The 12373-nt window shown below is 39.9% G+C and overlaps 1 protein-coding gene across 1 annotated transcript in view; it reads left to right on the plus strand.

Annotated features, from left to right (window-relative positions):
• Positions 1 to 12373, plus strand: part of LOC140196813 (copine-3-like) — a 69101-nt gene that overhangs the window by 15048 nt on the left and 41680 nt on the right. The window contains exons 2-3 of the mRNA XM_072256637.1: positions 10307 to 10443; positions 11406 to 11585. Of these exons, the coding sequence (XP_072112738.1) occupies positions 10315 to 10443; positions 11406 to 11585 (309 nt within the window). The 5' untranslated portion in view covers positions 10307 to 10314. The remainder of the gene's footprint in view (positions 1 to 10306; positions 10444 to 11405; positions 11586 to 12373) is intronic.

The following is a 12373-nucleotide window of genomic DNA, read 5'->3' on the forward strand; positions in this document are numbered from 1 at the left end:
ACCATTGATGATAATACAGTTATGGTGCTAATCTGCTTATTGGTTAAACTTGATACTGTGACGTAAAATTATACAATGAATTTATGTTAAAAGAAACTCAGTTGTGATAGATGAGAGAAAATAATACTGAGACCCAGAAATAATTTATTATGCAATTGAAGTACTGTTATCCATGGAATGAACAATACTGGCCCCTGCAGCCTTTAACGAGTTCCAGTGTCTGATTTGAAGTGTGTTTAAAATCTGATGTATTCAGTTTATATTTTTTTAAAGTGTACTGATATACACAGTAGGTGACTCAGGTGAGTTGAAACTAGTTGATTCCTGTACTGGTGAGGAGGATGAAGGTAATTAAGGGTCACTCACAAAATATCTATGAATATCTTGTTCTTTTAAAGACTAGGTATGCTCGAGGCCATCATTCAGCAGTACTTACAATCAGAATCAGATTTATTATCACTAACTTGTGCTGCGATATTTGTTTTGCAGCAGCACTATAGTGCAATGCATAAAAATTGTAATAAGTTGCAATCAGAAATATATTTTAAAGAAGTGCAAAATGAAAGCAAAATAGACCATTCAGAAATCTGATGACCAAGTCTGTTCTTAAAATGTTGATTGGATTAGATTATGAGAACACTCGGTCCTCTTTCATTGTCATTTAGAAATGCATACATGCATTACGAAATGATACAATGTTTCTCGGGAGTGATATCACAGAAAACAAGACAGACCAAAGACTAACACTGACAAAACCACATAATTATAACATATAGTTACAGCAGTGCAAAGCAATACCATAATTTGATAAAGAACAGACCATAGGCACAGTAAAAAAAAAAGTTCTCAAAGTCCCGAGTCAATCGACTCCCAAGTCTCTGGTAGCAGGCGGCAAGAGGGAGAAACTCCCTGCCATAAACCTCCAGGCACCGTCAACTTGCCGATACCTTGGAAGCAGCCGACCACAGTCGACACTGAGTCCATCCGTCTGAAAACTCCGAGCTTCCGAGCAGCCTCTCTGATACCGCCTCCCGAGCGCCATCCTCTGCTGAGCGCCTTCGACCTCTCCCTGGCCGTTGAAACACGCAAAGCCGAGGATTTCGGGGCCTTCAGCTCCAGAGATTCCAGTTACCACACAGAAGCAGCAGTAGCAAAGCAGTCATTTCAGAAGTTTTCCAGATGTTCCGCTATGCTCTCACGTCTGTCTCCATCAAATCAGGATTGTGCACGATCCCCCACTTGACAAGTAACAGATATTCATCACCGAAGTGGCCGCGCGCGCTGTCGTCGCGCTGCCATCTTCTCCCCCCTCCCGGGAGGATTTTGTGTCTTCAGGCTCCTGTACCACTTCCTCGATGGTAGCAATAAGAAGAGGGTATGTCCTGGGTGGTAGGGTTCCTTAATGACGGATGCTGCCTTTCTGAAGCAATGTCTTCGATAGTGGGGAGGCTACAGCCCATGATGGAGCTGGCTGAGTTTAAAACCCTCTGTGATTCTGTGCATTGGCACTTCCATACCAGACAGTGATGCAACCAGTGACAATGCTCTTGTATGTCTTTAGAAATTTGCTAGAGTCTTTGGTGATATTCTCCAATGAAATACAGACACTGATGTGTCTTCTTTATAATTGCGTCAATATGTTACTACTGAAATGAAATATCTTTGTTTTCCCATTGAACATGTATTAATTGTTTTTAAATTCAGAATTCAACAGTTTTCTGAAAGCAGGATTGATAGCCTAACATCGCGATGAGAATTAAATATATAATGAGACAGGAATTAAACAGCCTGAAACTAGGTAGTGATCCTAAAGGAAATTGAATACAGGGGAACTTAAGCTTGCTTTCTGGATATGGAGGTGGACAGTATATGGCATCTGATGTGAATGGCAATTGAAATTAAATCTTCCCTGGTGTCGTTGAATAATGTCTAGAGCCCGATTTATTCTCAGGCATTTAACAACAGCACTACTGTGGGTCAGTTCTCCCAATTTTGCTGTGTATCCAGATATTAATGAAAAGGATTTTACACAGTAAACTGGTTTGATGTGACTTTTTTTTGAGATTTTATGCCTAGGCCATTGCTCAGTGGCGAGGCCTGGGTTTATCCTATAAAAAAACTTCTGAATAGTGATTTCATATTACTTGGTTGCATCCTAGGTAACATAATTGCAAAGCTCTTGTGTATCTGCTAAAATTGAATTACTTGATTTCTTTCTACTTGAAGTTTCACTGGATTATTATGCTCTGACTGTCACACAAGGATTAGATTTTTGATTCATGCTATATATTTCTGTTGGTTCATATAGAATAAATATCCAGGTGGGTTGATATTCACAGATGAGGACAGTGTGAGGTGTCACATTCTGGAACGTCAAATCAGGCCAGAGCCAGACATGTATGGTAGGTAGTCAGAATATTTCCTGATGGTCAAAAATTAGAGGACATAGGCTTAAGTTGGAAAGGAAGGAGATTCAAAAGGGAGTTGAGGGGAAAATTATTTTTAACAACGTAGTTGACATCTGAAAGTTACTGGTGGAATCAGTTACTATGTTTAAGAAGCATTTAGACAGAAACTTATAAAAGGGTGCAGAACTAATATGGGAAATGGGGTCAGTATAAGTGGGCAAAGAGATTGGTATGGATTTAGTGAGCTAAAGAGTTTTTCTTTGATGTACAACTTGTGATAACTGAGGAGGAGTGATTGGAGATAAAGTATTAGTTTTGAAGATTGTATTTGAGCTGCCATTGTGCCATTTATCATCCTTTTTTCACCCTGCATTGCTTGGACCTTTATATTTCTGTAATTTCAATCAAGTATGCAATCATTTTGATTATTGCATTTTTCCTGGATTTGTTTAGCAGTAACACTACTTCAGTAGCTCAATATAATACAGATAAAACTGAAATTTAGTTAATGCTTCATCAATGTTCACCAGTGCCCTGTGGCTGAAATATGTCTAGTCTAAAAGACTTGTATACAAGTTGAAACACTCTAGTCCAACTTTCTGTGGTCTGGTATGTTTTGAATCTGCAGTACAAATTGATGGGAATTAACTAATTCTAAGATCTGTGCTAAGAATATTAAGTAGAATTTCAAGTTTATTGTAATTCAACCATACACATGTATACCGTCAAACAAGACCACATTCCTCTGGACTAAGGTGCACAATGCAACACACACAACTCTCACATATAACACATAAAGTAATATTACCACAAATAAATTAACAAATAATAAGGTGCATATACAAGTTTAAAAAGTAAACAGTATAGCACCACTGGCATTTCATACATGATGGCACTTGGGTGGTGGGAAGGATTTCAATAGTTTTACAACCCGGTGGATGTTGGATTGTTGGATGGATGGGAGGGATCACTGACAATGCCAAGGGCCCTGCTTATGTAGCGCTCCTGATAAATATCTATGATGGGTGAAGAGGACCCCAAAGATCTTCTCAGCAGTCCTCGTAATCCTTTGTAGGGACCTGTGGTCAGGTGCCCTGCAACTTCCGTATCAGATGGTGATTCAGTAGGTCAGGGCAGTCTCAATGGGGCTCCTGTAAAAATTGGTTAAAATGGAGCTGGGGGAAGCTCACTCACCTGTCTCCTCAGAGATAGATAAATCCTCAGGGTTTGCTGGGTTATACCCAAGGTTATTGTGAGGGGCAAACGATGGATTTGTTGTGGCCTTGACTGATGCAATTTTCATGCCCTTTCCAGTCATAAGTGAGATTTTGGAGGACTGGTGAATAGCTAATGTCGTTCCATTATTCAAGAAGGGCAATAAGGATAATCCTGGAAATTTCTGTATATACCAGTGAGTAGGGGCATTACTGGAGAGAGTTCTTAGGGATAGGATTTATGAGCGTTTGGAAAACCATGACCTAATTAGGGCAGTTACCTTGACATTGTGCATGGCAAGCCATGTCTTACTAACTTGATTGAGCTTTTTGATGAGGTGCAGAAAGTGATTGATGAAGGCTGGAGGTCTGTGACCATTGTTCTGCAGGGATCTCTACTGGATCCCCTGCTGTCTGCGATACATAGTTTAGTACAAAGATACAGACGATATTAAGGTTGGTGATGTAGAGCATTGCAAAGGATACAGCACGGTATAGGTCAGTTACAGATGTGGGTAAAGAAATAGCAGATGGAGTTATCCTGGCCAAATGTGAGGTATTGCACTTTGGGAGAGCAAATGTAAAGAGACAGTATACTGTTCATGGGAAGACACGTGACAATATTGATGTGCCGAGGGATCCTGGGGTCCAAGTCCAAAGCTCCCTGAAAGTGGATGCACAGGTTGATGGGGTGGTAAAAAAAAAAAAGGCATAGGACATAGAACATAGAAATCTACAGCACATTACAGGCCCTTCAGCCCACAATGTTATGCCGACCATGTAACCTACTCTAGAAACTGCCTAGAATTTCCCTAGCGCATAGTTCTCTATTTTTTTTTAAGCTCCATGTACCTATCCAAGAGGCTCTTAAAAGACCCTATTGTATCCTCTTCCACCACCGGCAGTGCCTTCCACGCACCCACCACTCTCTGTCTGGAAAAACCTAACCCTGATATCTTTTCGGTACCTAAAATGAAGGTTTCAAGCACCTTAAAACTATGCCCCCTTGTGTTAGCCATACTTGTCTTTACAAGTTTAGGTCTTGCTGCATCTAGTTAGCTTGCATCTGGAATATTGCATTGAGTCTGGTTTCCCCATTATAGGAAGGGTATAGAAGAGGTTTACAAGGATGCTACCTGGATTAAAGTGTTATAAGGAGAGGTTAGACAAGCTTAGTTTGTTTTCACTGGAGCAGTGGAAGCTAAGAAATCTGTTAGAAGATCTTGAGAGGCATAGATAGAGTAGGTAGCCAGTATCATTTTCCTAGTGTTGCAACATTAATACCAGAAGCCATGGATTTAATTTCAGAGAGGTTAAGTTCAAAGGAGGTGTGTGTGGCAAGGTTTTGATATGAATGCTGGCTGCCTGGAATGCGCTGCCTGGGATGGTGGTGGAGGCAAATGTGATGGAAACACTCAGGAGGCTCTTAGATGGGCATATGAATTTGCAGAGGATGATGAGAACTGGACATTGTGTAGGCAGAAGCGGTTAGTTTAGTTGGGCATTTAATGAGATCATCACAACAACGTAGGCTGAAGAGCCTGTTCTATGTTCTCTGTTCTAATCTCAAGGTAATTAACCTATGCAATTTCTGTGATATCTGCCACCAACATTTCAGACTTGGATAAGCTTTGGGTTACGTCAGTTCTTGGAACCGTTATGTAACCTGGAGAATGTCTACACATTGATCAGAACAAGATGATCATTTTCTTTGGACCAGCTCTGGTAGTACAGGCGCTCACATATTCTCCCAACCAAATTGAATCATGCAGGAAGAATAGCTGTTGGGGATGACCTCCTTCCAAGTTTCTTTCCAAAGCAAAATTACTTTAATTCAAAGCTATACTTCTATTCATCCACTGTTATGGATTCAGAATCTTTGAATTATCATGGAGTATCATGACCCTAAGAACTGCAAGGATTTTGCAGGAAGTCCAATAAGAATGAGTTGATTTTTAAAAAAAAATTGTACAGTAACAGTTGAGATTTTATAAATCACAAATTTATTTCAGCAGCCGGTAAGCTAAACTTAAAGAAGGGATTTTATTCCACAAATTAATGGACTTGTTTGTTGATGACAGTGACATATGTCTGGTGATACAATTTTCTGCGCACCGTTTGATGTATAAATGACTGAAAACAAACACTGCGGCAATGGTCTCCCACCTCCTTACCTACTCCCAAAAAGCATGACTGTACAGCAAACAGTCTATATGCAGTCATATTAAGTTGTTGGTTATCGGCCACAATTTGCTAATAGAAAGAGAGTTATTATGGAGGTTTTTAAGAAACATTTTAGATTGGTGAGGCACTTCATATGCTTCTAATTATTTTTATTACTTTCTGAGACTTTTTTTGAGAGCATGATTGTATGAGTGTTGGATTTGGGATTAAGATTGACTTCCATTTCTGCAAGCTCTAAAGTTATTGATGGGTCCATTGTGGAGGCAGATATGATGGAGGCATTTAAGAGCCTCTCAGATTGACATATGAATATGCAGAGAATGGAGGCATGTGGACTATGTGCAGGGAGATGACATTAAGTAGACATCATTATCTGGCATGACATTGTGGGCTGAAAGGCCTATTCCTATTCTGTTCTGTATCCCCAGCATTGAGGCTGTAATTTCACTGCCAGGTCCATTGGTTTGGTCACATTATTCATATTCCAGTCACCATACTCCAAAAATGGACACTCTACTCTGAGTCTATCACACCGAAAATGATTATAAATGGACAGAAAAAGGAGAAACTATTTTCTAAAAAGCGTAACAGTCCAAAGTTGGCACGTGGCCAAGTGGTTAAGGTGTCGGTCTAGTGATCTGAAGGTTGCTAGTTCGAGCCTCAGCTGAGGCAGCATGTTGTGTCCTTGAGCAAGGCACTTAACCACACATTCCTCTGCGATGACACTGGTGCCAAGCTGTATCGGCCCTAGTGCCCTTCCCTTGGACAACATGGGTAGCATGGAGAGGGGAGATCTGCAGCATGGGCAACTGCCAGTCTTCCATACAACCTTGCCCAGGCCTGTGCCCTGGAAACCTTCCAAGGAGCAAATCCATGGTCTCGCGAGACTAACGGACACCTATCATATCAGCAGTCCAAATGATACCCGAGTATTCCTGTCCCACAACTGCAGGTGGATAGTTTCTTAGTTAATACGCTTCTGCTTCAAAGCTCCTTGTCTCCACCATTCATCATCCCTCCCTGTAACTGGATCTTGGACTTCTTAATGGAAAGACCCTAGTCAGTCCAAGTTGGCAGCATCACCTCAAGCACCATTACGCTGAGCACTGGTGCCACCCCCCAGGGTTGTGTGCTCACCTTGCTGCTGTTCACGCTGCTGACTCATGACTGCTCTGCCAGATCCAGCTCAAACTGCATCATTAAGTTCCCTGATGATATTACAGTGGTTGGCCTCATCGGCAACAATGATGAGTGGACATACAGAAAGAAGGTCGAGAGGCTTGGCAAATGGTGTTAGAGCAACAACTTGAGTCTCAACATGAACAAGACAAAAGAAATGATTGTGGACTTTAGGAAGGCACGGGTCAACACGCTCTATTGCACATCATTGGCTCTGTCGTGGGGAGAGAGAAGAGCACAAAGTTCCTTGAAAGCACATGACAGGCTATGTAACCTGGACCCACATCACCACCTTACTAGTCAAGAAGACACAGTAGCTTCTACACTTTCTGAGGAGATTGAGGCATGCAAGGCGCCCTGCCCCCATTCTAACAACTTTCAACTGGAGGACCATTGGAAATGTCCTGTCTGGCTGGATCATTGTGTGGTATGGAAGCTGCAAGGCATTGGACTGCATGATCATACGGAGGACAGTAATCAGTGCTAAGCGGATCACTGGGGTTTCCCTCACCCCTATTTGCAACATTTACTTGCAATGTTGCGGATGAAGGACCCAAGCATCCTTCTACCACCCATCCTGCAGTCTCTTTGACCCATTACCATCAAGAAAGAGGTACAGAAGCGTCAGGCCTAGGGCTGCCAGGTTGGCTAACAGCTTCTTCCCTCAGACTGCGAGACTAATGAATCCCCTATCACCATGGAGATCTTGTCACTAGGACAGTGAGCTATTTACTGTGCTGTTTACCTGTGTTGTGCTTTTCTACATGCATTTTGAATTATATTTTATAAATTAACTTGTAGTGTAATATTTTGGTTTATATGCTGTGTGTGATATACTTTGTGTGGGTGAATTGTGGTCCAGAAGCTCGGTGTTTTGTTTGGTTGTATATATTGTTACGTGTCCACAGTTTCGTTTTCCTGGAAGTCCATAGTTTCGTTTACTGTGGGTGTCACGTGTCCCCAGATTCATTTTACTGAGGGTCCACAGTTTCGTTTCTGTGAGCATTACCTTATGACGGTATAAAAGAAATGTGGACAGTGCTGAGAAGGAGTCGAGGAGTCGAAGGAAAGAGAGAGAGAGAGTGAAGACTGCACTTCGAGCTATCCGGGAACAGCTCACAATTGAGAAGGGTAAAGTCTAATGCTTACCCATACCCAAAGATTGGGTTAATCAGCGGCACACTGTGCATTGTAGAGACGTGTCTGTCCTTCGTATGATCCATGGGTGTGGATTTCATGACAGTCACTTTGTGAAATCGCTCTTCGTGAACTTCAGAAGAGTATTCCTCGGCTAGGATCTTCAGTAACTGCTTCTTCATTTACTAGCCGTGGAATCTTTCGAATTCGCCGTGATCGCCTCGTACCTACACTATGAATCCACAAATCTCTCCTCTCACCTATTTCATGAATTACTGGGACTCTCTGGACTGCCACTTTAAGACTGTGAGACTTGTTAAGAACGGGATCTATGTTTGACTATAAGGCAGCTATAGATGCATAACGCTGTTAACTTCTGTTTAAGAAAGTAGTTTGTTTATTTTTCTATATTTTTGAGTAGATGTAAATAAATATAGTGGTTTTAATATTTAAACCCAACTCAATTTGTCATCTCTTGCTGCTGGTACATTACGAAGTCGTAACAGATGACAATGAACTTGAATGGTGTTGTTGGACAGGGACACTTGGGAGTCAGTGATCTTTGTTAAATGAGTTTGCTGGGTGCAGTTGATGTCTCAGGAGGTGTGATGTCACTGTCACTGGTAGAGGGACGATATTCAAACTTTTTTTTACCTCAGGTGGTCAAAAGTTGTGCAGGAGCACAAAAGGTGAATATGAATTTTATCAGCTATATCATCAAATGTAGGAAGTGGTCTCTTCATGATTCTTTATAGTATGTGTTTCAATCAGCCAGAGTTCCACAGCATCCTCATACGTAACTGGGCTGCATGTTTCAGGCTCTCAGAGTTGTTATAATTGGGACCATCTTGAAAAAAGAAGATATCCAACAGTGGAGACCTTTTCTGTCTATGACAGGGAAAGCAATTGTCAGGGTCGTCTACATTCACCAACTCATAGATACTGAAGAGCTGCTTTTTGAACCAAAGTATGAATTTGATCATCCGAAAGGCACACTGGACATGATATGTACCATGGCAGTTCCAAGAGGACTGGGAGGAGCTGCTCCAATTAGTGCATGATTCACTTATTTGACATTACTAAAGTCTTGTACTCTCAATCAGCAGTTTTGCGGAGAACTGTTCTCATATTCGGCTGCTGGTGAAAATTCATCTTTTTGTGTTTGCTGCATGATGATTTGCAAGCACTTGAAACCTTCTACAAAATTACCGTGGACAGCATTCTGACTGGCTGCATCACTGTCTGGTGTGAGGGGTGGGGGGAGGGCTACTGCACAAGATCGAAGTAACTTGCAAAATTAGTCAGCTCCATCATGGGTACTAGCTTCCATAGTGTCCAAGACGCCTCAAAGAAGTGATGTCTGGGAAGGCAGCATCCATCATTAAGGACTTCCACCACCCAGGATATGCCCTCTTCTCATTGTTACCATCTGGAAGGAGGTACAGAAGCGTGAAGGCACACACTCAGTTATTCAGAAACCGTTCTTCTGCTCTGCCACCTGATTTCTAAATGGACATTGAACCCATGAACACTACCTCACTACTTTTTTATTTGTTTTTTTTGCACTGCTTATTTTAATTTAACTATTTAATAGACATGTATTTACTGGAATTCAGTTTTTCTCTATATATTTATCACGTATGTCATAGTACTGCTGCCATAAAGTTAAAACAATTCACGACATTTGCCAGTGATGTTAAACCTGATTCTGATCCTGATCTAAACAATTGGTTCAAAAGACAGTCCGTTTTAATGCTGATATAAGTGAAACATGGTTGTCATTATTCTGACACTTTTTTTCAACTTTCATTATCAAGTTGCCCCTCCCCTTCAATGAGCTCCCAGCTGGTGTGGAATTGATTTCTGGGACAAATGGGTGTTTGAATCCCAGTTCATAATCACCTCATTCAGTGAAACAGAGAATGTTCAATCTGAAAGAAAAAAGATTCTGATTATTTCTGATAGAAATTAACATATTACTGTTACAAAATGTGCTCCATATTTTAATCATGTGCTTAAAAAGAGGACTGAAGTTCACAAAGACTTAGTAATGGTAAATTCAATTCCCAAGAGGCGGATGGTCATTATCATGTTTATTATGCAGCCATTTATCTTTTAATAAATTTTTGATAAAGCTTCAATTATGTATTTATAATATACAGGATATTATAATGTGTGTTGCAGGTTTACAGATGGCAGATTGTGTGAGTAAGGTGGAACTAAGCATTTCCTGTGAAAATTTACTTGATAAAGATGTTTTCTCTAAGTCTGATCCACTCTGTGCACTCCTGTTAAATACTGGTGGAAATCAGTGGGTTGAGGTAAGGAGTATTTTTATACTTTTTTTTATAATGGATGCACATTCTAAAGAAAACTATTAGCATTTACCTTTATTTATGTAGATTGCTAACCATGTAAAAGTGATACAGGCTTATTTTTTTAGCCAGCTGTTAATTAGAAAGACTGTACAATAGACTACATTGATAGAGGGCATGTCTGTGTGTTTGCAGCTGCATTTTAAAATTGATTATTTACTTCACGTTGAAAATGAAAATGTATTAAAATATGCACATTGGACACTAATGCTAGAGCTTGAATTTCAGTAGTTTTACTTCCCACTTTTCACCGATATTTATACAACAGCTACGCTTTTGAGCTTTTACTGATTCAAGATTTCAGACTGTTTAATTTCCTCTCCTGTACACAAGTATAAGGAGAATGAAATAAATGTTACTCTGGATCTGATGCAGCACGAAAGATAAAGAACACAATAATAAAACTAACAACATGTAAGAAATATAAATATGTAAGATAGTTTATATGCATAGATTGACTGTATGTCCATAAGGTGACTGACAGGAAATAATAAAGTAGTGGCAGAGTTAGTGGGTGGAAGTGTTGATCAGTCTTATAGCTTGGTAACTGTTATTGATTCTGGTGATTCTGCAATGAGCAATTTTGACTACCCATTGTAGAGCCTTCCTGTCCACTCCAGGCCAGTTTTTGTACCAAACAGTGATGCAGCTTGTTAGAATGCTCCCTCCTGCATATCTGTAGAATGATGTGAGTATGGATCTGAAGCTGGCCTTGCCAGAAGACCATGCTAATATCTTGCCCTTGAATTGATCTGATATGTGATTGTTGCTTAGGTCTTTTACTGAAGTTGCAACTAGTTTGAAGCTTGTGTTACTGATTTTTTTTTCCTCTCTTCCCTGATGGATTTCAGATTGCATATTCTGATGTGTAAGTAATTGAATAGTTCATTGATCTTTGTCTTTCCTAGATTGGTCGTACAGAAATGGTTAAGAATTGCCTCGATCCAAAATTTTCTAAGAAATTTCTGATTGATTATTATTTTGAACAAGTCCAGAAGTTGAAATTTGGCGTCTATGATATTGATAATGAAACTTTTGATCTGGGTGATGACGACTTTCTGGGAGAATTTGAATGCACCCTGGGTCAGGTAAATGCAATTATTTTGTTTATTTATTCTTTAAACTACTCAAGTGGATTAGGTTCAGATGAAGAGTCTTGGATCTGGAGTTTAAGCTCAGTTTCTCATTTCTCAGATGCTACCTGACCTGCTGAGTGTTTCCAGCATTTTATTTTAATTTCAGGTTTGCAGAATTTGAAGCATTTTTAAAAAAATGTATTAATATAAGCGATTGAATTTGTATTTAGGGCCAATCAATGAAGGACTTCTATTTTATTAAGTATTAATGCAAGAAATGTTATGAATACACTAAGATTTATATAATGAAGTTTTAAGATATGCTATTTTTTTAACTATAAATCCCTTCTCTGTTGACAGAGGGTGGTATATCTTAAAAGTGGTATTTATATAGCTATAAAATAATTTTATTTTTACTATTCTGGTCTTTTAATGATTTCAAGTTAGAACCTCAAAGAAATTGGTAAGAAAATGGGTCAGTAGCATGACATTGGATGCCTAGTGCACTGGTGCGGAATATGTGAAGATTTTGGAGGAATCCTAATGGAGTACGTGGTAATCAGAACCCTTGTATTTCTAGAAATACTGATTTGTTTATGTTACCTTCAAAGTCAATTTGTATATCAAGAAACTCATCTCCAGTTGGTAGCATTAAATATTCAACATTGGTGCATTGTACTACTCTTCCTCTGATACTGCAACAGGATTTCAAAGACAATGTGTTGAAGCTAATCTATGTGAACATTTTGAGCTCCTGCCGTGGCTAAGTTTCAAATAAATACATCTGCTTGAGGAAAATC

This window comes from Mobula birostris, chromosome 1, assembly GCF_030028105.1.
Source record: "Mobula birostris isolate sMobBir1 chromosome 1, sMobBir1.hap1, whole genome shotgun sequence".
Taxonomy (NCBI): domain Eukaryota; kingdom Metazoa; phylum Chordata; class Chondrichthyes; order Myliobatiformes; family Myliobatidae; genus Mobula; species Mobula birostris.